The 26,323-nt window shown below is 35.3% G+C and overlaps 1 protein-coding gene across 1 annotated transcript; it reads right to left on the bottom strand.

Moving 5' to 3' along the window:
- Positions 1-1,391: 1,391 nt before the first annotated feature.
- Positions 1,392-26,230, bottom strand: LOC136801281 (inositol polyphosphate 5-phosphatase OCRL-like). Its single transcript, XM_067057908.1, has 29 exons — positions 26,101-26,230; positions 20,031-20,057; positions 17,978-18,037; positions 16,699-16,781; positions 16,101-16,198; positions 15,934-15,966; positions 15,307-15,411; positions 14,814-14,879; positions 14,458-14,532; positions 12,415-12,713; positions 10,856-11,145; positions 10,374-10,475; positions 10,118-10,232; positions 9,613-9,729; positions 8,979-9,086; positions 8,420-8,490; positions 8,054-8,165; positions 7,633-7,742; positions 7,176-7,311; positions 6,635-6,745; positions 6,383-6,451; positions 5,624-5,720; positions 5,396-5,520; positions 5,127-5,237; positions 4,816-4,938; positions 4,507-4,591; positions 2,992-3,119; positions 2,636-2,747; positions 1,392-2,458 (listed from the first exon to the last, which is right to left on the bottom strand). Exons 3-29 carry the CDS (start codon positions 18,032-18,034, stop codon positions 2,322-2,324), a joined length of 3,075 nt encoding a protein of 1,024 aa, XP_066914009.1. The 5' UTR covers positions 18,035-18,037; positions 20,031-20,057; positions 26,101-26,230; the 3' UTR covers positions 1,392-2,321.
- Between the last annotated feature and the right edge of the window lie 93 nt (positions 26,231-26,323).

Here is a 26,323-nt window from a genome sequence, read left to right as displayed (position 1 = left end):
CCAAAACCCGCCAAATTTAAATTTTTCCGTCATTCACCAAATTAAATTCCCGCCATCTAAATTTCTCTATTTACTTCCCCAAGTGTGTGCTATTTCAAGCTTTAAAACAGGTTTTTCCTTTTATTAATGGCGTTTTTTGGACAAAAATGTCCTTCATCCGCCAAATTAGAATCTCGCCAAAATTTCTTTCTTTAATGTAATCCGCAAAAAACCTCGATTTTGCGTAGATTTTTGCTATTTTGATGACGTCATAAAAAATTAAATTCCAATAACTTTTGATTTAAGTATCGAAATTAATTGACTATTCTTTGACACGAATCGCCACCACGAACGAAAAATGCTTGGCCTAGTCGGTCAGTTTCAACCAATCACGTTGCGTATTTCACTAGCCTACCAAATATTCTGTTCGTCGCGGCGAATTCCTCCCTACACTTAACCCCGCTATAGACGATATCGGCTTAACGTGAAAACTCAGATTTGACCCCCGAGAATTGCCCACAATGCTTTGCGCGGAAAAAAGTTCACTGTAAAATTCTTTCCGCACAAAGCATTCTGGGCAATTCTCGTGGGTCAAATCTGAGTTTACATGTGAAGCCGATATCGTCTATTAACAAAAGTTTAGGTTTAAGAAAATTGTTGTTGTCGTAGAGGACTACTGCGACTACTTCAGTCGGACAAAGCTAGTAGAAACGTGAGATGCACTCTAGAACAGTCTGGAAGGGGGTATACTAGGTTATGTGAGGTGACAGGTACGTCCGATGTCAAGGAACTTTGAGAGAATTGACGTTTTTGAGACCCTTTAAGAGATTTGTCTGAAAATTTTGGGCAAGTTTCCCAAATGTTTTCGAAAAATCTTGACCCTTTGGAGAGGGAAAATTCCCCATTTTACTGATTTTGGAACCCTCTGAGAGACTATTTTGAATTTGTCCCCCCATGAGGGACTTTAGTGGAATAATTTTCTATACAAGGTCTCAAAAGCCTCCTTAATGGTCGTAAGGGGCTTAATTTTCCGAAATGCTAATTTGATTCGTTGGGAAGCTCTCTCTAATGCCTCAATCAATGCGCCAAACGAATTTAACGCCAAAAATAGTGAAAAGACTTTTTCATCAGTTAATGTCACCGCTTTTGTTGGATGCGAATAAGACCATTCTAGCCTTGAATAAGGACCGTTAGAAGAGAACTGACATTTACAGACATCAGGGAACTTCACGTTGAGGCCCTCAGCGGTTATCTTTACAGAAGGAAAGCTAAATGTCATATCCTCAGAGGTTAGCGTTGAATGAACATTTTTTGTGAATATTATACGTGAAAATCGAAAAAGTTGCTTAATTGCGTGAATTTTGGGTCCCCTGGCGGCCTCGATGATGAAGAAATCAGATCAAAATAAGAAATTCATTGAATTGGTGAGTGATCTTCAGAAAAATAGCAATCAGGATGAAATCATGAAAATATAAACAGGACAAATCATAAAATAAATTTACAGAAATTTCTCATGCATTAAATTGAATACTAATGTACAGTCGCAAAATTCAATATTAAAACGAACTAAGTAAGGCAAAGGAGATAGATTAGGTAAAAACTCGCGATAAAATAAAAAAAGTAGTGTACTGTATATTATATTAGAGTATAAAAATGTTTTAAAAATATTCTTAGTGTACTAGAGCGGTTATTTCGCATTGCGCGGGTGGCAAGGGATGGACTTAATGTGCTAATCACGTAACCATTGACGACGAATTCAAATTATAAAGGTAAAGAAAGATACACTGTTCACGAGATCTCATTTGAAGGTGAAGGCAGTGGCTTTATCCCAACGGGGAAAGAAGTTTTACACATCGGAAAGTGAAACTGCGCATAAAGCAAAGTAAACATACTTAGATAAAGAGCCTGAAAGCCACAGGAGTATTTCTACCCTATGTAGTTTTGTAAAAGCAAAGTTAAAATCTGTATATATAGTTTTTACGAGTGTGTTACAACACACATTTCGTGTTCTCTTACACGCAGTACGGTGCAAGTGATTCTATTGCTGTTCTCACAAAACTGTGGTTTTAACTATTTGTCAAACGAATCATAAAAAGACGTCAGCGAAACCAAAAAGCATTTGAAAATAGGTTCATTTGTCGCCCATTATTTTTCTTTGCGATCTTTCTACAAAACAACGCTTGCTGGAACACTTACTGGAACAAAGTGGGACTCTTTAGGTACTTCCTATGTTGTGTAACGTTTATGTAGCCATTAAAAGGACCCATTATCTGTCTTTGAGTGCGTCAGGGAAAGCAAATTGCGAACCGCTTCCCACCAATTTTCGAGCACCTTTAATTCATTCATTCTCGAAAGTCGTTGATTAAGAAATGAAATACGAAACGAGCTTTCTTTTGAGCGATTTGAGACACGGCTCGTTTTGATAAGTTCTTGCCGTGCTCTAAGGGTGGTCGCAAAAGGATAGATCCGAATACCGTTGCTAAAAAAGAACAGAACAGTACAGTAGTAGTATAAGCGAATCTCCTCTCCCTTTGTGTTTAGAAAAACAAAGGCGGATCCTCTATCGGTGCAGTGAGTGCAAGAAATAGATCACAACAAATTGGAACCAGCTTCAAAAGTATTAATACCAATAAATAAGGACGAAAATTCAACTCACCTAGCATTCTTGCATCCAATTTATTATCTAAACTATGACGTAATAGTTCCCTTAAGAATGACGTCAGATATCGGAAGACGTTGGCGTGGCATTCAGGTAGTTGTGTGATGATCTAGGGAAGAGAAAGATGACAAACTGAAATAGAAGTTGTTTCTCTAGACTACGTCAAATCGCTGTCGTTTAGATTTTACTAAACTAATTAAGTCCTGGAAATTTTTAAAGTGCCTAGCTAATGTTCTTTCCCTTACTGGTAGGGTTTTCAAATCATTACACAATCAGTCTCGATGCATTTTACACATTACCAAAAAAATTTCATGTAAAAACTGACTGAAGGAACAAAAGCCAGATGTCCGTACCTGTTTGCAGAGCACGTAATTATTGGACGCGTCGTGACATCGCTGATGAAATTTGTATGGGATGACTGGTTCAGGTAAGGCTTCCAAAAACAAAAGGAGAGCTTCACCAATGGAATAAAGGCTACCAGCTGCCATTGTCAAATGTTGCATAAGTTAAAGAAAATAAAGTGGAAACTGAAATAAGAGAAATGCATGAAAGAAAAATTCACTCAAATTCAACAAGAACTTGACAAGCTAGATGCTGAATAGACCTACCTGATGATGAAAGTTAGATAGCAATGCGAGAAAAATGAAAAAAAAATCAGTCAGAAAATAGAGCGTTTAGCGAAAATGCATAACGCAATAAATTCATGATTGATTGTTGATGGGGGGACATAGAAGGGTTGTAGGGAAAAGATAAATAGAAAGTTCTGGTCGCAAAAATCAGTTTTATTGACAATTGAATCATGCTTGATGGTGAGCATTGTTATCAATAATGTTTTTGTGTAAAAAACATAGAAATGAATATAAGGAAAAAATCCAATGAAAATCTGCAAACACGGCGATTTCCGGCATTTTCAACCGGGAAAAATTTTTTCTCAAAAATCGAACTCGGCCATGTTTTGGCATTTTGTTAATATGCATCTTTGAGCAAAAAAATCGGTATGCCTTCATATTTCCGGTTTTTTCGGCCGGAAAAAAATGTTTTTCGAAAATCGGGCTCCGTCACATTTTAGGCATTGCCATTTTGAATCATTGTGCAAAAAATCAAAAAAAAATGATGAGTCAGCATTGAGAAAAGCTATCTTTTCTTATTTGGTTAAAGGGAATTTCCCCAAAATACGAAAATCCGTTTTTTAAGGCGAATAAGAATTTTCCGGGAAAAACCACTTCAGCCATTCTTTAGAGAATCTTGCCCTCCATCTTTGTACAAAAAATCAGAAAAAAGTAATGACAGGATTTTGCACAAAGTCCAAAAAACCCTATTTTTAGGCAGTTTTTGGCCCAAATTTGCCCAAATATATTTTTTTTCGAAAATCGGGCTCCGTCACATTTTAGGCATTACCATTTTGCATCATTGTGCCAAAAATAAGGAAAAACTAATGAGCCAATCTCGAGAAAAGTTGGTAACGAACTAACGGACGAACAGAGGTTAATTTATAGGACCTCCACCGGGGTAGGTCCAAAAAGAACTGGGGCTGATTGACAATCTTTTTCTCTTTAAACACGATACAAGCGTTTTTTAAAGACCATCTTATAAGAACACGAGGCTCAAAATTAGCATAGAACAATTAAAGAACAATCCCGAGCCTTAGATTTTAGAAATTAATAAGAAAGCAATGATTTAAACAGATTTCAAATCCATTTTTAGATTTTAAGTAAAGAAACTGAGCGCATCAAGAACATAAGAACATTTAAACCTGAAAGTCTGAAATAATTAAGTACAGCAAAGCCTGAGCCAAAGTTTACTGGTTTTTATAAAAAAATGCAATTATATCTTCGGTTGTATTTCAGAAAGTTGGTTTGAAAAGATACGAATTTTCCCACCGACACCGTTATCCAAATGATGACGTATTCGAACGATTTCGACATCCGTCCCTGACTGTAGCAAAATATTCTCCTGCAAAAAGAAAACAAACTCGAAGTAAGTACGAATGTGCTGAAAGTAATAATAACTAGAGGTGCTTGGTAATTTTACAATGTTTTCGAGTAAGCAGCATTGGGGTGCTATGTCAAAAAGTATAAGTATAAACTACAGGAACCCAGGGAGATTTAACAAGGTTTTCGAGCTTATGAAATTTTGAAAATTCAGTTGACCCGATTGGACTATAGTTTTCATCGTACCACTTTCATTCCATGCTTGTGAATGTGATCAACCAGTAACCACAATTCTTTCGGTAGGTCCAACGGTTCTGTTTGATCAAAGCCTTGGATGTCGATTTTGTCGAAAGTGGATGCTTTGTTTTCCTGTAAAAATCATAAGGAAAATAGTTGAATGGATACTACAAAACTTTAGAATTGACCTTATTTTCGTTGACGAAAACATATAGACCGTTCATTTTTATTTATGGAAAATGGTTAATTTTGCCGAGTTATAGAGGTTCGAGTTAAGGTGACTGTTCAAGGAAGCTTTACAAAAAAAGGTAACATCTTACTAATCGAATAAGTGAATCCATCGGCACTTGACGAATGGGACCATAAATCCGCGCCAAAGCTTCCAAGGAAGATCCAAAGACGCTGGGCAAGTAAGTACCATTGATCGGAACCTGATGTTGTTCGCACGAGTCAGAGTTAAGGGAAAGTGAATGAGTATAATGAGATGGTTCAATGGGTGAAAAGATTCAAGCCTTTTTTTCAGAATAGCATAACTATGAACTATATAAAATGGAATTCAAGAGAATTTAATTAGGGAATGAAAAGATACGAAGAAATCTTTCCCATCCACAAGATGGAGGACCAAGATTTCGTCCAGTTTACAATTGCCGATTGTTACCATGGGAGCGGATAATTTGTCAACAGAAATCGTCAGCTCGATTTCGAAGAAGTCACCTAAAAATAAACAACAAGATCGCATAAAAGTAATTTAGTTAGTTAGCTGTTCAGGGCATTTATGTTATTCAAAATATACGAAATAAACTTGAGAGCTTTTTACCTGGGTAGATGAAGCCACATTGAGGGTTGATTTTGAGCCATGGTTTACAAACTTCTGTTTCGTCTAGCTTCGGAATAAACTCGAATTCTACTGGACTCTGAAAGGAGAGGTTGCGAGTAGTTTTCAGGCGTTTTTTTAGAAAGAATGGTGAAAGTATTCAATGTTGTCAACTTAACAAATCAGTTTGCTTGTTTCAAAAAATTTTGTGCTTCGTATAAATTTGAACTGATCACTAAAGCTTTTTTCACATGCATGTAAAATTTTACTTTAGACCTTACAGAAAAAGGCCGTCTTTTGGGAATTTCCCCGACATTATGTAGAGTTTTTGTTGATTTAAAGAGGGTCTTACGTGACTTTTCCTTCCGTTCAAAACTTTTTGAACGTAAGCAAACTCTACATAAGGCCTTAAAACACTACGTAAGCTTAGGGAAATTCCCCACTCTTCAAGGTTACAAGTAAAATTTTCATTATTTAAGACGTTGAAGGGTGGGGAATTTCCCTAAATTTACGTAGTATTTTAAGGCCCTATGTAGAGCTTGCTTTGAACGGAAGGAAAAGTCACGTAAGACCCTATTAATCAACAAAAACTCTACATGATGTCGGAGAAATTCCCAAAAGACAGCTAAAAGTTTAATTAGTTAATCTTTAGTTAAATTACGAATGAATTTCCGTAAGGTCTAAAATAAAATTTTACGTACATGTGAAAAAAGCTTAATAAAGGATAAGGAACCTGCAACAAGGTTTAAGATGTTTTTTTACCTGGCCACAATTGATGATGGGTAACGTGTGTGTTTTCTCCTCCATAAAAGTAATGTCTCCAAATTGGAACTGTAGACAAAACAAGAAGACAAGAAGACTGAGAAAATTGATAAATAAAAGCAATGGCATAAGTCTGCAACAGCCAAGATTTTTTTCAAACTAGTTTATTTTCTTCCAAATCTATAAATATTAAATACCCTTTTCAAAAAAAGGGCGAATTAAATGAAAGGTTTCTGTAAATGATGAGCTCACTTCATGTTTGTCGAGTTTGACTTGTGGGAGAGAATCATTTTCTCGTTTGTCCAGTTTGCGAACAATTTCTTCGAAGACACGTCGTTCTTTTGCTTTATCCACAACTTTGATCTGCAAATTGATAAGAGAATTTCAAGGAGGTCAGTTTCACCAGATAACAAACTGCGCGTTACTTTTAGTAAAGAGATTTATTAAAGGACCTTGTTTTAGCCCGGCGAACGGAGAATTTCACTGGCCTCGTTTCCGTATTTGCCGGAGCTGATTTATCATTACCGAGTTTATGTATGTGTGTTTTTCAGCGACGGAGACAATAAGGTTCTAATTTGGCTGGATCATGACCAACTGAGGACGACGGTAAATCAGCACTTTTACCGTCCTCGCTTTTGCGGGTCAGAACTGCGGGTTTTTCCAAATCGCTTCAGTCACTTTACCGTCCTCAAAAGTACAAATTCAAATTCACCAGCAAAGGAAAAACAAAACGAGACTAGTCAAACCAAACTTTCAGAGGTGAAATAATGATGAAAAAGAACCCTCCACTTACACCAACACTGAAAAGACCACTGACGGGTTTATGATCACTCAGTTTCAACAGTGGATGACTTCGGTAGGCTAATTGTTGGATATTCTTTCCTTTCCATAACACGCGATCACACCAGGCGGGCGCGCGGCCTTTCTCGCTGAAAAAAGAATCAAATTATCAAGCAGGGTTGATGGAAAGTGAATTATGAACAAGGTAGGAGCACCCGAGCAGTGACTTCATTTGTTTGATTGAGATTCAAACGCTTGCTTCTTCGGATGTTTATTATATTTTTGGGCTCCATAACTGTTCTTGCTTAAACCATTTCTTAGTATTTTTATGCAATTCCCTAAGAAATCGGGTTTTTTATAGTCCGCAAAGCCTTAAAATATTGTCAATTTAAAAAAAAATATTTTTGCCATCGAAGCCTCGTGTTCTTATAAAAATCGTGTATTTTACTTTATAGAATAATACTCCATACCTGGTGTCCCAATTATCAGTTCCGGGATCGTATTTATAAGTAGGCGAAAAATTCAACGGCCCTTCGTCGAAACCGTTGAAACATTTTTCGAGTTTTCTTTGTTTTTGCAGCTGAAAAAAAGGGAAATTATGTGAAATAAATTTCCTCGAGAACAAGAAGGTAAAACAAAATTCAGTGGTCAAAGCAAGGTTTTTCGTCTGAGACGGTAAATGATTTTTACAAAGCAAATTAGCACATATTCTTGTAATCTTGGTAAATTAGGCGGAATTTTGGAACGGAAAAGCCTCTTTATACTGCTTTATATACATTACAAGACGGAACTCCGTCTGAGAAGGAAAAAAATTAACCCTGACCATTCTCAAGACTCACCAACAAAGTCGAAAATGTCATAAAGGCCATCTTAAAAATTGGTACAACTTACTTGGTCGTAAGCAAGCAATTTTTCAAAGTTTTGTTTTTCGATCAATCCTTTTACTTGATCAGGCTCAAGGTCATCAAACCGGTAATTCAAATCACCAAGCCAAAAGATCATGCTGAAAAATGTGGGAATAATTTGTATTTACTGTAAAGATATCAAAAGGCGAAGAAATGCGTGTACACGAATGAATGTTTAAATGTGAATGAGTGAAATTGAGTGAAGGCAGAGGAACTTGAACAAATTGTCTAGGGTAAATTAGCTCTACTTCAATACGCTCCTTGGAAAGCTATCACTTTTTAACACATAACCTGACGGTGAAAACACCGATACAACCAGTCGAGCCTTTTAACTAGTCAAAGAAATACTCACTCGTGGTCACCTATACTCAATGGTGGTTGAAACAAAGTGAATTTCAATTTCGAATAAACTTCTCGGTAGTCCTGAAAAAGAAATCGTAATCAAAATTTTCAACAAAACAAGTGATGCCTTTACAGACCTACCTGATTATAAAATGATTGAAATTTGTCACGAACGAACGGACGAACACAGGTAAATTTATAGGACCTCCAGGTAGGTCCAAAAGAAAACAAAGAACCTTATAAAATACTATGTATAATAGAATATAGTAAGTAAGTCTGCGACCGCAGTTGGAAGCGACCCGAAGGCTCCTCTTTCGATAGCTATCTACCCGAAGGTATGGGTGGGCGCCACTTTTTCTCCCTGGATTTCTCCACTTCCACTTCTCTTAATTACTGGGCATCAAGCAGATAGGCATCAAGTTGCATTTTGAGAACCTTTGGTATGACCCGACTGGGGGTTGAACCCACAACCTTGCGAACCGTAGCCGGATGCTCTACCACTGCACTACGAAATAATAGAGTGCTGTCAAACTAATCATAACCATAAAGAGTGTAAGGAAATAAATCACCTGGTTTCGTCGTTCAAATTCAGCGAGGTGAGCAGCTAGATGAGAATTGACGAAACAGATAGAGCTGTTATGTAATTGGAAACGCACCGAAACACCTCCTTTGTTGCCCTGGAAACAAAGAGGGAAAACATTGACGGTTTCGCTATTAGGATGATGATATTGATTTATCGCGTTTTAAATCTAGCTTTAAAAAAAACCGTAAATAACAGCGTTAAAAATGACCGAAAAGCTGGTATATTTATATTAGATCAGCAACATCAAGAATGGTCTTGTTTTTGCAAAAATTGTTATTCAAATGTTATTTGAAATTTAAGTGTAATTTAAATGCTATCATCCCGTTTGTGCTCTTCTACCCCGGTGGAGTAAGGGTCAAAACGTTTTTGAAGACTTCCGATTTTATTAACTTTGAGTTTCAAGCGAACGAAGCCTTATGTTCTTTTATGGTTTGTTCTTAAAATCAACTCTGTACCTGACAAAGTTCTGAAAAAGAACGAAATATCGTGAACAGAGTTGATTTTACTCTTTTGTTCGTTATTTTGCAACTTGTTTTTTTTTGTTTATCTGGTTTGTTCTTGAATAAAAGAACGAGTAACACAAGAAAATGAGAGACGAGGTGAGGATAACATATTCTTACCATCATTCCCATGATACCAGTTCCATTGTGTTCCGCTTCTGCGTCGTAAACTTGTTGTTCGTGTTTTTGTTGAATGTACACCACCAACATCATGCCCACCAACCGGATCACTCGTAACTAGCCACAAAGAAAGAAGAAGGGTGTGAATTGTAATCAATTGTTATTGCATGTAAAACAAGAATAAGTAATGTATCGATAGCCCGTGTTATCTTCAGCACCATGCTAAACACTGTCAATAAAAATGGTAAACCACGTTGTTGTATTTCGCTGCAGCTCACGTTGCTAGCCCATTGCTCACTACGTTCGCTTTCCAAACCACTCTCCCGCTGCAATTTATATTTGTTATTGAAGATCTTTATAAGCACTACTCTCCCGTTCCCGTGTCTCAGGAAAGATAGACGCGTGCTAGTCTATGATAATGGCTCAAGAATATACGCCGACAGGGACTTCATTTCATTAAATTAGACAGGTCATTATCGGAAGACTGAAAACTTTCCCCACTCACCCTGAAGTAATGAGCGGACGTCGGTAGACCATTTTCAATAGCATCTAACCACGATCGTTCACGGCTGGAATCGTTGAACACCAATGCTTCGGCACTCAAATCCAATTCTTGAAATCTGAAAATATAATATCGTCAAGTGAATAATTCAGTAGATTTTTCAACAAAGATAATGTGAGATTAGCTGTTAAGGAAATGCAAAGTGTAGAATGCAAGTATTTGATACAAAAAAGTCCAAAAACACAAAGCAGCATCTTACCCTATAGCGTAAACATCGGGCGGCGTAGACACATCACGTAACCATGGCACCAGCGTTTCCGTTGCTAACTGACCATTTACGTTCCACGTACCGACGAATATCCTACACAAAAAAATTGGAGATGATTTTAACTTTGATCAAATTTAGTCTTCTTCAAGATTCGCAATAAAAAGATGAGTACACACTTTTTTTTCTACAGATAACTTTTTAATTTTTCAAAATTTTTTACGTCAATTATGTCACGAGCAACGCTTACCTCGTTTTCAAAATATTTCTATTGTGATCTCTATTACTCTATTTACTTTATGACGGCAAAACTTCAAGAATCGAAGGATTAAATCACCTTGGTAATGATTTCAAAACGAGGCAATGGTTGCACTAAAAACGCACTCGATTATAATAATTTATGCTGTCTCAGCCTCAGATTTCAGAAGAAAAAAAACATCAAAAGCGTGTAAATTAAAGAAATTTCCATTCATTACGTCATCGGGTGTAGTTCCGTAAATTCTTTTTCACGAGCCGTTAAATGAATCTTGATGTAATTCTCACGCGCCCTCATTCCTTTAAAGATCGAAGAATTCCGGGTTCCCAAGACGGGCGGGGGTGTTTCCGGCATGTTTTCGTTACGGGCGTTGATGACGTCAAGGTTATCAATCTCATCATAAGGTTCGTCTGATGATTCATCGGAAGGTTTCGAAGAATTCCTCTCTTCATAGGTGGTTGTGGCGGTGGGCGTTGTGACGGTGGGCGTTGTGGACGAACCTTTCGTCGTCTATGAGATCATGAAATATATTGTTGGAAGTTGGAATCAATTAATAAACCAAACTAAAGTTTTTTAATACGGTGGAGTCTATTTAAACTCGAATGTCTCCTTTAATCGTACAAGTTTTCTAGTCCCTTCAGTTAACATTGCCTTACATGTTTTTTTTTTCAGAAGCAAGTGTCTGTCCCTATTCCAGGCTCGTATTATGCTTAGCATTCTATTGTTCTCAAAAAATAGAGCCATTGTTTAGATACCAAAAACTGAGCCTGCATATGCTTATAAACGTTATGCTTATAAAAGAAAAAACATGTATAAACCTGATTCCCGAGCTCGAACAAATTGTTTCCCGTACGTGTTCGAGTTATGGAGACTCCACTGTAGTAGATATAGATTGAAATAATTCAACAGTAAACCGATCACCTACCCTTTGCAATATAAGCGAAACTTTCCTCATTTCATTACTAATTTTTACTATTTGCTTCATCCCCTCATGTTAAAATTGTAAAACATCTTCCTACATACAAAGTCCATCCCAAACAAGCGAAGTTATCATAAAGCCTTGAAACAACATTAGAAATCAGAAAGGTCATTTCAAAATTAAACAATGGCTGCATGGTGCTACATAAAACAATTTTCATTATACAAAGATTCTCTTCCATTTTGTAAAACTCATTCCCTACCATTTCAATTTTAAAATAAACCATATCGAACCTTTAATTTGGGAGAAAATATTTGAACAGATTTTTCTAGGAAAGACTATTCAATCAAGATATATTTTAAAGCATGATCACAAATTATTCTGAGGATCAAAAAAGAAATTGTATTTGTTACTGGATAAATTTGGTTGATGTTTTTGGAAATATTAGAGCAAGCAGTGGTTCGCTTAATGTGTACCTTGAGTTGATTAACTTTTTTCATGAATTTTTTTTTCGCAGATTGAAGATCTAAAGTTTTCACATGTACAAAATCTCGTGGATAGGCCCTTTTTTCAGCAATTTTTTTTAATTTTCCTAGGGGTTTTGGCTAAAATACTGATTTTAAATTTTTCCAGATGACGAGATGAAGTTTTTATAAGATAATTGGCCATTTGAAGTAATAAAAAAGACGCGTTCTTTAGAAAAAGTAACAAAATTGTTTTATTACTGGTTAACGACCAACCAAATCAAATAAGAGCTTGTAAAAACTCCATCTCGTCTCAATTTTTCGCGTGGACTAAACTTCCCTTATAAGGAAATAGTCGATCAATAATTCTGGTCATCATTGAAATTGAACACAAACCTCGTTCAATTGCAACCCTTGCGTGAAAGTCCGTTCCAACCACGATTTCCCTGCCAGTGCACGATTAGACACCACTTCACGACTCCTTCGCAACAGTTCTGCACTCATCTTGTTCTCTTTCTTCACATCATTTTGTGTCAAAGGGTCAAAATCGCTCAAATCTAAAGGCTCGTTCACACCACCATCAATGGCGTCTTGTTGTTGTTTGTCGCGTTCGAGGGCGGCCGCCGTTAGAGGATCGATGAGTTTCTTTGGAGGAGCCAAAGGGTCGAAGGATAAAATATCGTCATCTGCATCGACTTTAGAGATGGAAAGTAAAAGAAAATTAAAGACGATTATTTAAAGGAATATTGAGTAGAAAATTAAACATGAAAAACATAAAATCATAATAGTTAACAACTTTAAAGTTTTTTAATAATGTTGCTCCCCTATATCTAAAGAATCACGCAAAAACGCGGTGGAAACATCGAGTAACATTTTCGGTCACACGATTCCGATCATTCTAATCGTACAATTTTGCCATTGTAAACAATATACTGCAATAAAGGAGCAAAGCACCTTACGATCGACGAACTTAAAAGGTTTACTGTACGGAACATTATAAGACTGAATTACATTACACAACATCAAAAGGTTTATTGCAAACTAGGAGACATCATTTTTAATTGATCAATAAAAGCAAAAAGAAAAGTTGAGTAAGATAGCAGGATGGTTGACATAAAAATAGGAGAGGAGCACACCAGGAGATTTACTCCAACATCAAAAAATGTTGATCAAGGACCGTCTTTTGAAAAAGACATATGGTTCTCAACCAACCAACATAACTCTCATTGACTTGAAGAACATGAAAAATGATTAGTAAAAGAAAAATAAGGGAGCAAAGAAATTGAATGAATTGAAAAGAGGAGAAAAGATGTGAATAAAAAGTATGGTTTGGGAACGAAGATTAATCATATTCTGTGGGAGCTCGATAGCTTGTAAACTCTACACTTTTTTTGATGAAACAGAAAAAGCAAAGAAAGAAAGGAAAACAAAACGTTCAAGAACTGTTATTTCCTGATCAATAATTTAAATAATTTGACAGTCTTCAGTAAAAGCCTTTATTTCCACCTTAGGAAGCTTGGATTTAGAGGCAAGAAACATCGGGCACTTTTAGTGTAAGGTGTGTTTAACAAGTTTGATAAAACGTAGGTAGAGTTTCTGTTCAGGAATTTCATGGTAATGACTCATTTGAGGAAAAATCTAATCAGTAATTCTCATGAATTTTGTTGAGTGACCTGACCCCCAAAAAACTTTTTGAGAGCAAAAGCCTGTCCACCTGTAAAAGTCATCAGAGGAAGAAAGATTGTTCCAAAGATTAAGAAAATGATTTCATATCTGAAAGATAAAAACTTTTCTTATTCAATATCTGGAAAACTATAAAAAACAAAGATAGAAAAAATAGCTAAACCAGCTATTTTTTGACAATTTTGTAGATAAGTTCATAAAGTATTCATGACTCCAAAAGAAAAAAACAGGACAAGAAAAAAGGTTAGGGTTGATCGGTCATAACAAATACAAAAATCTTAACCCAGGGAATTCGAAAATACAAACAAAAACAATAATGCACAATTTGTGAATACACTTCTCTAAAGTATGTTACCAACTATGTGTGATGAAGAAATTTTTCTTCTTCACAGAAGCTGATTTTACAAAGCATAAAACATACGAAGCAATCGTATTGTCTGTTCAAACAATCCTTTAGCTTCGACTCTAGACACAGTCGCAAAAAAGTTACAAATTTTCCTTCTAAAAGAAGTTTGCTTGTACTTTACTTTCTTTGCTTTTTCAAAAATTTCAGTCATAAATATTTCATAAATATGAGAGATACTACAAAAAAAACGTTTGAAGCTTCCAAGATTGTTTGTGTGTCAATATTATATCTTGAGGCACAGAATATGAACAATCTTTTGTTCCAAGTTATATTAACCCTTTCTAATAAGAAAATATATCCCATAAAAACAATAAACAAGTACTCAGATCAAAAACGTTTCTCATACTTACATGCTAGAGGAGTGTATTGCAAAGGATCGGTAGGATTGTTTGCTGTCTTGGCAAGTTCACTCAAAGGCCAATTCTCTGGAAAAAAAAAGTTCAAATCAATGTTAAGATAACTGAAAGTTTGGAATACGTAAGAAATTTAATGAATCCCAATTTAATAAATCAATCCTATCATAAATCTTAGGCAATACGTTGAAAGACAGAAGCTGCTTTGGTTCATCTTGAAATTTTATTTTAGACGTTTCGACCTCAACAGAGTACCATCATCAGAAAAAAGTTTTTGTTTTAGTGATAAAAATGAAATAAAAATAAAAATGAATTCCAATAAAGTCTTTAAGAATTGATGGCTACCATTTTACCTATTTTAGCATCCTCTTTAGCAGTATACTTTTTCAACCAATCATATTGTGGACTTGAAGAATTTTCTAAACAAAAAACAGGATGATTAGATGGCTTAACCCTCAGACAATGGTTATTAACGGAGACAATACTTTGAAATAATGAAAAAATTTCTATCAGTAGCGTGGTGGGTCGACCAAAATTTGGGCAATCTGGGGAGGCAATTTTCGAATGTTAGTATTTTTTGTCCCATGAGAATAAACAAGTGAGCATAAAGATTTTTGGATATTTTTCCTAAATTCGACCCCTTTTCTATGGTAAAAAGAGGAGATTTTTCGCACCCCTTGTTATTCAATGCCCCCCCCCCCCCCCGAAAAAAAATTAGCTGCACTGCCCCTTGCCCCTTGCCCCAACGCTCCTAATTTCTATACTGATAGGACATCAAATATGTACATTCAGGAAGAATCAGTCAATAAACCTAACTACGATATAAATAAAGAAGAATTGTTATACCTGAAACTAGTTGCGTAATTAACATAATGAATTTCTCTGTTGCTTCAGTATTTGTAAACTCTGCTACATATACTTTGACTCCTGACGTCAATTGCAGTTGGAATTCTGGAAATAAAAATTTATGAAATGTGATGGATTGCTGGTATTATTACATGTTTTTTATAAGCATTTTTTGGGAAAACAAGCTCAGTTATGCTATGAATATTTTGGAATCGTCTAAAAATACCAAATTTGACTGAATTTGATACCTCTTTTTTACGTGTTTTTTAAACTTTCCGAAAAGTGAATTTTGACTTTAAAAGCTCATAAGTAGAGAAGAAGTTGGTCAAATTTAAAAAGTGATAGCTCAAATTTTAAGTTAGGATATCTACTTTCTAAATATCAAAACTCTAAGCACTTTGGGACATTTGTTCGGCCTCAAGATGTCGGGAAACGTCTGAACTTTTTCGTGGGTCACCCGGTACTTATAAAAGAAAGACATGTAAATACCAAATGAAAGTGGTACGGTTATTATGGAGAAAGAAAAAAAGTGAGAAGAATCTTTAAAATATTGAACAATTGAAGTCTTGTAGATTGTAGATTGATTGTAGATTGAATTGTCATAATATTGGAGTTGAATTAATTTACCTTTGTGTGTAGCACTGACTTGTGTAGTGTTCACTAAAGAAAAAATCCAGTAAAAATTAGTAGTTTTGTGGCGTGCATTGTGACATAGTTAATTTAGATAGATAACCATAATATTAAGCAATGCACATTTCAAGGCTCTAAAGAAAAATGATACGATAAACACTTACATAGCATGAATTTGAAATTTTTATCAAAAGGAACGGCATCAATAGGGCGGACGGTAACTTCTGACGAACCAATTCCAGGATAGGAAAATATGACAAGTCTAAAATTGAAAGTGAAGGTATCAAGGTAATGAAACTATAAGGCAAGCTTATAGCCTAAAAGCTGATTTGGCTGGGAAATTTTCATTTCTTGTCTAATCATTATCATTACACTTAATGCAGTCCTTTTATGCAATTATATATTACATTAGTCCAGACTTCTGGATAAACAAACTCTGTACTATGAGCCTCAGGGCTTGAATGAGAGGGAAGTTTTTACCTTTTCTATGTTTAGTTCTTGTTTTTCTATTTGTCAAGCGGGAATTTAACTGGTAATCTAGCTGACCATTTAACTGACCATTTAGCTGGTCTGGATTGTGTCAAATTTGGTGTTATAAATAAGAGGTAAGTTGTGTTTTGAAGCTTTGTAATTTTTTATCATTGTGTTAAGAATCGATTCATAAGCTTCAAAGTCTTCAATTCCAGCTTGTTTATATTGAACAAGAAAAGTCTTTGAAAAGTTCAAAAATGATGTTTACATTTGATACAAAATGCCACTTACCCATGATTGTTAAGTGATGAACGGACAATTGCAAAAAGATGCGGTACCCTGGTCCAACCTGATACCAGACTTCCCTCTACACACTGAGATTTGGTGAGAAAGATTATATTGATATTTTCTTAATCTTCTAGCAGTAGTTGGATTTATTAAATCAGGAAATTTGAAGTCAGATAGATGTATGAGATACATTGTTGACAAAGAATTCACTTCAGAAGCAGCGGACGGAAAGATTTTTTAGAAATATGTGTTTTTATTTTCTAGGAGACCACATGTAAGACTTCACTTTTCTTATACAAATGATGTGTTCTGATTTCTAGGAATCCTTAATCGCACTATTTGTCTCCCTAAACTTATTGCTACTTTATGGTTGGATGTGTTCTAAAATCTATGAAAAACAATTTGCCAAGATATACTTGTAAGATTTTTTTCCATGAAAGATGTTTTCTGAAACTTTCTAGGGTTACTAGGCAACAATATCACGTCAATTTTCTCTTGATTATAGCCCCTGTCTCCTTCAAAGATGTGTTCTGAAGCTTTCTAGGGTTACCTAGACAACAAGAACACATTTGATGACTTGATTATACCCCTGTCTCGTCAGAACACATCATTATTTCTAGCTAATTAATTTTCAAGATCTTATCCGAATAGATCAAAATTTCTAGCTGAAACATACTCTCAGTGCACATCGGAAAAAAAGGTCGCCTCGCCCGCTTAGTAGGGGGAAATTTGTAAAATCGCTCGATTTTTTTAGTCACTCGAGATATTGAGCTTCCGAAAGCGCAAAAACTGGACAAAACAGCTGTTTCTGGCTGAAAAACACTGAAAAACACTGTTTTTAAGGATTAATATCTCGAGTTAGGTAAAGAAATCACCTATACTCGCAATACATCACTAATCTTAATTTTTTGAGAGCTTTCCAAAAATATACAACAGGTCTCCATTTTCTCAAGCTAAAATTTTCATTAATTTTTCACCCTATGATTTTTGCCTGAGACCGTCGTATTTGTCCGGAATTCACACCAAAGCGTCCGAAAAAAAATTGGCACCCAAGTTATTTTGATTCCCCTATCCCTTAGCTTTCCAAAAATGTATAACAAGTGCTTTGACTAAAAAAATCGAGCGACCTCAAAAAAACGAACAAATTTCCCCCTACTAGCTGCTTTTGGCACTTAAAATAAGCTTTAGTTTAATAAAAGGAACTTCTCCAATGCTTTTTATTAATAAAAAGAAAGTGTTATAGAAACAAGGTATGAAATAGACTTGAATAAATCAAGCTTACATTTCTACAGCTCTCATCGTTTGGAAGGAGAGGTTGGATTTTGTTCGTCAAAGCCATTTCCTAAAATTCAATAAAATGTTTCATAATATACAAGTTTATTTTCTTCTATCTGCTGATAGTGCTCGATAATATCAGAGCTTGTTCAAATTAAAAGAAAGAGACTTTGATTTATAAATCAAAGAAAAAGACTTTTGATTTATGTTTCATATATACAAATTACAAGTCCTGGACTTAAGAATGTGAAAATAAAGACAATTCTCTAGCTATTCAAAAACAAGCAGTATTGTAAAAAATACTACTATAAAAAGCTTTTTCTCAAGTTTGAGAAGATCGACCATAAAAGAGTCTCAAAATCCAACAAAAATAAAAATTAACTTAAACGTAGTGGTCTAAAGAAACGACTATTCTTTTTTAGAATCAACTTTACAATCTAGTTTTTATATTTATAAAAACTAGATTGCTGACGTGTGAAAAGGAATGTCGGCGTGAATGATCCTTTTGTTTCGATAATAACATCAAAGCGGGAACTAATTTTCTTCTCGTTTCTTTCTTTCCTTTTTCTTTCTCGTAACTTCAAGCTTTCACTCAGACTCTCTCAAGCGTGGTTAGCTCAAATGGTTAGAGCGTTTGTCTCATAAGCATGGGTTTCCGAGTTCGATCCCTCTGGGTGTCAAATTTTCCAATTCTTGATTTTGTTTTCGTGCTCATCACTTTAATTTTGAATCACATTTCATGGGAGTGAAGAGATATCGACGCGTTATGTAATGTTAATTGCTATTAGTAATTACGCGTTCAATTCGAATCTATGATCTGTTCCCTCTTAGTGAGGAGTACCCTTATAACAACCGTATTTTATAAGCACTGAATACTGAAATTCAAATGACGACCACGCAAGAAAGATAAGCAAACGATTGGATCAAGTGTCAAACCTTTTGACCCGGAAATCAATTATCATGCTCGCTCACTCGCTGGCTGAAAGTGAAAGTGAAAGTAGTGAAACTGAAACTGAAACTGTCAGTCACCAAACGCAGGCACAAACGCCTATACCCGTTCTTCTATATCTCAGCCTTGAATAATCGCTTGTGGTAAAAAAAAGATTGAAGAAAAAAAAAACTTAAAAAAGTTCTTATTAAGTGATGCTATCATAGCTTATCTAAACCTTACACAGAGAGCGGAGGTAATATATGCTAGTTACTTGTTTGATTGACCTTCATTTTAATAGAAAGAGATATCGACGCGTTATGTAATGTTAATTGCTATTAGTAATTACGCGTTCAATTCGAATCTATGATCTGTTCCCTCTTAGTGAGGAGTACCCTTATAACAACCGTATTTTATAAGCACTGAATACTGAAATTCAAATGACGACCACGCAAGAAAGATAAGCAAACGATTGGATCAAGTGTCAAACCTTTTGACCCGGAAATCAATTATCATGCTCGCTCACTCGCTGGCTGAAAGTGAAAGTGAAAGTAGTGAAACTGAAACTGAAACTGTCAGTCACCAAACGCAGGCACAAACGCCTATACCCGTTCTTCTATATCTCAGCCTTGAATAATCGCTTGTGGTAAAAAAAAGATTGAAGAAAAAAAAAACTTAAAAAAAGTTCTTATTAAGTGATGCTATCATAGCTTATCTAAACCTTACACAGAGAGCGGAGGTAATATATGCTAGTTACTTGTTTGATTGACCTTCATTTTAATAGAAAGAGAATTAAAATAAGAAATTTGAAGAATTGAAAAATTTGACACCCGGAGGGATCGAACTCGGAAACCCATGCTTATGAGACAGAAGCTCTAACCACTTGAGCTAACCACGCTTGAGAGAGTCTGAGGGAAAGCTTGAAGTTATGAGAAAGAAAAAGGAAAGAAAGAAACAAGAAGAAAATTAGTTCCCGCTTTGATGTTATTATCGAAACAAAAGGATCATTCACGCCGACATTCCTTTTCACACGTCAGCAATCTAATTCTAAAAAAGAATAGTCGTTTCTTTAGACCACTACGTTCTTAGCAAAATGTGTAGAAAAAAACTTTAAAATAATCTTGCAACAAACCTGCTTAGCAAATCAGCATGTTTGAATCTAGAAAGGAAAAAATTAAGGTCAGCAGCTGATAAAAAGTATTATTGATTTACACTTAACAGTGGTTGGATACAAATTGTTTAATAAAGAGACATCCAGACTTTCAAGTTGGTTCATACCATAAACTTTGTTTCAGTAAAATGTTGTACAATAATGAATAAATAGTGTATCTTTTTTGAGTTTCAGTAAAACATTGTAACTTTGGAGATTATTTTAATATGACCGTACTTTGACCCTTAAAAGGCTGATTTGAACTCAAATTTCTATTTTGAACTTGAATTGTTCAGTAATGGTGAACTTATTTATTCTTTTTTTTTTCTTTAGTTTTGCAGCAATTTTTCAGTTTCTTTCAGGTTCACCGTATTAGAGTAATCAATTTTTTTGTAGGGGGGTTATCCTCCTGCGTTGCAGCAAAAATATATTCAACTCAATTCAATTCAACCAAGTAAAGTCTTTAAATCTGATAGGTTGATGGGGAATGAAATTTCTAAAATGGGTTTTCCATTCCTATGTTCTGTGTCTGTTCTGATAAAGCCTCTGGAATTTATTCTGTAAGTAATAGGCACAAACAATAAAACATGTTTCATGGCTCAAAATAAAAAATTCCACTATGTCTCTGGGCCCGGTTGTTCAAAAGTCGATTAGATTAAATCCCGATTAGATTTGGATTAGCTAATCCCGCCGATTAACTTCCGTTGTTCGAACGTCAGATTAACTAATCGTGGACATTTTGCCTGTGTTTTCAAAAATCTTAATCTTGACGTCACTTTTCGAATGTTTTCAAAACATTCAAAAATCTTTTTTCATTCAAATTTCTCACTTCAATGCAGCGACTTCACTTTTTTTATAGGAAAAAGCTTCTTAATCCTCGTTAATCCTGGGTCAGAGCAGGATTATTAAAATTTGGCCAATTTAATCGGGATTTAATCCAGATTCAAGCCTAATTTTTTTTGAACAACCGACGGTTCTGCGTTAATCGGCGATAATCGAGATTTAATCGAAAATTAAGCTAATCGGCCGCTAATCCACTTTTTAACAACCGGGCCCTGGATGAAACAAAAATGATACAAAAGATGCGGCCACCTAAGTACAGATTGCGTTTATAACACTTTGTAAATTATTTATAAATATTTATATTTTTTTAAGAATTTTGTTATCTAATGAAGAATAAATTAAAATAAAGTTTGCTAAACTTTCTTGGTAGGGGAGGGGTGTGCTCAGTATCTCCCAAGACAGTGAGTAAGGGCGAGAGATTTAACAAAACTGAAAACAGATGAGCTCAGAGTAATATTCGGATAAGATCGCTGGATGCTGTTCCAATGTGTTATGCAAAACTTAGAGAAAGATTTGTTCCCAAAGGTAATGGTGTTGTAGGAGGGAACAAAAAGTAGTTTCAAACATGCTCCTCTGGTACTTTGAGTGTTATTGTCTTCAGCATCAAGCTGAATAAAAAAACTCCAGAAGGTCAAAGGGTAATTTGTTATTTAGGAATCTGTGGACAAAAGATATATTAAGGCATTTGACAAGGTCAAAAATCTTGAGAATTTTGAGGTCAGAAAAGAGTGGAGAAGAAGGGCATCGAAAATTGTTAAAAGTAATAAGACGTATGGCTTTCTTTTAAAGGATAAATATAGGCTTAGAGGTGGTATTGTCAGTAAGACCCCAGAGTTGGCAACCATATCGAAGATGGGAATGAAAAAGAGCATAATAAATGTTAACTAAGGTTTTTGTTGAAACATAGTGCCTGAGCTTAGATATAATACCATTTGCTCTGGCAAGTTTAGCTCATAAAGATGTGGTGTGGGCTTTCCAGTTGAGGTGCATGTCAATCAAAACGCCAAGATATTTGATATTTGAACTTTGAAAAAAAATTTTCTTACCTCCAATTTTAAGAAAAGGGACAAAAGGAAGAATTTTTCGACAGTGTCTGAAAATTAAAAATTCTGTTTTTCCAGCATTAAGGGATATTTTATTGGCTTTGAGCCAAGTTTGGAGGGATCTTAGGTCACGATTGACTCTGTTGCAAAGGGAAAGAAGATCATCATTAAAATGTAAAATGTGGGTATCATCGGCGAAATGAAAAGTTTCACTTGAAAAGATTGCATTGTGAAGATCATTAATATAGATTAAAAATAAGAGAGGTCCTAGAACAGAGCCTTGTGGAACACCATGAGGGATTATTTTAATAGAAGATTTATTAGATGAAATAGAGACAAACTGGGATCTGTTAGATAAATATGATCTGAACCAGTCATTAGCCTTTCCTCTAACCCCATAGTGGTCGAGTTTTGAAATTAGAATAGAATGATCAATCAACAGTATCGAAAGCCTTTTGCAAATCAACAAAAACACCACACACAAAGTTACCATCATCAAGAGATTTCCGAATACGTTCAACAATATTAAGTAAGGTATGGATGGTTGAGTGAGATCTACGAAAACCAAACTGGCGCTCAAAAAATACTCGATGAGAATCTAAGAAAGTAATTAGACGAGAATACATAAGTTTCTCAAGAATTTTCTCTATGTTGGAAAGGAGAGATATAGGGCGATAATTGGATATTTCAAGTGGAGAGCCTTTGTTTTTGAAAACGGGAATAACTTTCGAGAGTTTAAGCATTGTGGGAAAACAACCAGATTCAAATGAAAGGTTAAAAAGAAAAGAAAGGGGTCCAGAGAGATCAAACTTTAGAAGACGAAGAATTTTTGGGGAAATGCTATAAGGGCCAGATGATTTGTTAAAGGATAAAGAATTAATTGTTAGTAAAACTTCAGCAGGGTTAACACGATCAAGAAAAATACCTATTTGTCCGGGGGGCCAAAAGTCACCCTGTCCGGGGGGTAAATCACTAAAAATTGTTATATCATCCACCCCCATGTACAATTTTTTTCTGGAAGAGCCCATTGCTATTATTATTATTTTTATGTTGGTGATGATGGGGATAGGTCATTGTTAATCTAGTGTTGATACAGCAATGTTGGTTCTGGTGAATCCAATGTTGGCAGTAATGTTGGTCCGTGTGAAACTAATGTTATCTAAGGGTCTGTTGATGATTGTGAATCTGATGTCTGTTCAGGTGATGGTTTGGTGCATCTGATGTTGGGCGTTTATTCAATTTTTTTTATTTTAGGAGGGGCTTTTATTTGAGGACGCGTAATAAAAGAAGGGGGCGTTTATTAAATTATTTTAGTCTAAGGTCGAATATTTAGAGCAAATATACCCTCTGTTTTAGTTCTTTATCAGGATTTTAGTGCCAAATTTCTTTGTTTTAACAACTGAAATTGCATTGAAAACTGCTCTGGTTACAAGAAATGACAAAATCTTCCTTTTCAAACCCAATCAACACTGGTATTGAAGTATTTAAAGTCACAAGGTTCAAATAAACGCCCCTCCCCTAGCGTTTATTAAATAATTTTCCTTTTAGGAGGGGTGTTTAATCTAGGGGGGTCGTTTAAAAGAAGGGGGCATTTACTTGAAGTAATACGGTGACAACATAGTGACACAAGATGATGCTCTCAAATGTTGAATTTTATTATCACAATGCAGAATAAAATTTAGAAAAAGAAAGTGGTTGATATGGTGTAAGAAATTTCTAGAATTATCTCAAATAAAGATGGACTTACTCACTATGATAAGAACTAGTGCTTTGTTTAATGATTCAAGTCTGCTAGTGCAGGGCAGACATAATGAGGAATTTTTAAACATTGTTCCTGATAGTTTTTAATGGTGGTTTTCAGCATACTGTCATTTGAGAGTGCACCCACCACCCCTTAGCATCTGACTACCGGAAGGTTGACACCACCCCTATTCGCACCTAGTATAGACCCGTTTCAATGTTTTGATTTTAGTATAAGAATCCTATATAGTTATTAGATAACATACTAAAATTTCTATTCAAAATTCCTTCTAGATCCTGAGAAAATTGACATAAACTGCGTGCCTCCAGCTAATGTTGTTGTCTTTTTTGCCTCTGAAAGTCGGGCCGTTTTGCGGGTCGTAACGAGCCAATCTAAACATGTGACGTCACATGAAACGGGCCTATCCTGCAGTAGTAAGTGCATTTGACTATTGACAGGTTGGTACCACCTCCTATTCTGCCCGGTTTAATGGTCTTGAGTGGCCGGCACTCAGTGTAATCACTATTTGAAACCTGTCAGTACCCTAGGCAGCCCTGGGGTTGACACTAACCTTGGTGATTTTTTATTGACTTTTGATTTATTATAATAGACCTTTTCGCCTTTCCATCCGCCATCTTGAATTGTATGCAAAAATACAGGAACGAAAAAGCCGTGGTTGATTTAGTTGGAAAATATGCAAAACATATGCAAGTTTACACAAAGATTAAAAAGACAACAAAGCATCTTATAAATAAATATTATAATCATTAGAACAATAAAAGATGGAATTTCTCAATCCAAGTTTTCATGCCATTAAGAAATTTCACGAAGACGGAGTACACACCAAACTTTCAAAACACGCAAACTGAAAAGCAGTAATTATGACGTGACACATTATCAATGTTTTGATTTGATCATTTGGCGACTCTATTCCCAGGAGAATAATTTACCGTCAGCCGAATAAGGATTATTTTTTACCTTCGCTGATGATTTTTCAGTTTGAATTTATGTCTAATTTTATTGATTTTTGAAGTGCTTGATCTAAGAGATGAGCGAGTATAATTATTTTTAATTTTCAAGAGAAGCAAATTTAATCTTTCTTCTACAAGATTACACTTTAATATAATGCCAATTGTGCATGCAAGTTTTATATTAATACTTTCTTTTTGCATATGTTTTGCATATATTATACTTTCTAAGGGAATTTCACCACAGCAATTCAGCCACCATAGGCATAATTTTCCATTCTTGTGTCCACTGCAATGGGAAAAATAAATTTCAAAATAGTAAGACTGAATCTTGTGTTCTCTGTGTTCTTGTGTCCACTGCAATAGGAAAGATAAATTCTAAAATAGTAAGACTGAATCTTGTGTTCTCTGTGTTCTTGTGTCCACCATAATAGGAAAAATAAATTCTAAAATAGTAAGACTGAATCTTGTGTTCTCTGTGTTCTTGTGTCCACTGCAATGGGAAAAGTAAATTTCAAAATAGTAAGACTGAATCTTGTGTTCTCTGTGTTCTTGTGTCCACTGCAATAGGAAAGATAAATTCTAAAATAGTAAGACTGAATCTTGTGTTCTCTGTGTTCTTGTGTCCACCACGATGGGAAAAATAAATTCTAAAATAATAAAGCTGAATCTTGTGTTCTCTGTGTTCTTGTGTCCATCGCAATGGGAACAAAGGCACAAAGGGCACGACCAAATATCTTTTAATTTTTCTGGACACAAGAACACAGAACACAAGATTGGATTTGGGAACTCTATAATTGATAAAATCGGACACAAGAACACAGAGAACACAAGATTGGATTTGGGAACTCTATAATTGATAAAATCGGACACAAGAACACAGAGAACACAAGATTGGATTTGGAAATTCTGCAATTGATAAAATCAGACACAAGAACACAGAGAACACAAGATTGGATTTGGGAACTCTATAATTGATAAAATCGGACACAAGAACACAGAGAACACAAGATTTGGATTTGGGAACTCTGTAATTGATAAAATCGGACACAAGAACACAGAGAACACAAGATTTGGATTTGAAATTCTGTAATTGATAAAATCGGAGACAAGAACACAGATAACACGGAGAACACAAGATTCAGTACCATTTTATTTAGAATTTATTTTTGCCATCGCGGACACAAGAACACGGAGAACACAAGATTCGGATTTGAATTCTGAAATTTATCAACTTTGAATTAGAATACGGAATTAAATAGCCTGAATCTTCGATAATAAATAGCCTGGATTTTTGAAAAAATGGATAGCCAATGAGATTCGAGCTTTACTTCTTCACCACTACTGAATCAAATAACAATTCGGCGTAGACTTTGCACATTGCACACTGGTATATATTCACATAAAAAAGGCTTCAGGGGTATGGCCAAGGTTATGATGCTAAAATTAAATGTTACCTTTGTTAATTCAATGATTTTTATTGCCAATCAATGATTTTACAAATCACTACGACTGGATGACAATGAACCATGAATGAGTGCTGTTTGTTTGTCTTGCAGCCTTCCAAAATATTTGGATATAAAAGTCTATCTACATTGAAAACTGAGATTCTAGTAGCAAAAAGGTCTGAGTTCTGCTTTTTTAGTGTATACCGGCCTTCCGGAATACTCTTTCCGATTT

This window comes from Clytia hemisphaerica, unplaced genomic scaffold (assembly GCF_902728285.1).
Source record: "Clytia hemisphaerica strain Z4C2 unplaced genomic scaffold, Clytia hemisphaerica genome assembly, whole genome shotgun sequence".
Classification (NCBI taxonomy): domain Eukaryota; kingdom Metazoa; phylum Cnidaria; class Hydrozoa; order Leptothecata; family Clytiidae; genus Clytia; species Clytia hemisphaerica.
This window is presented reverse-complemented; position numbering and strand designations above follow the sequence as displayed.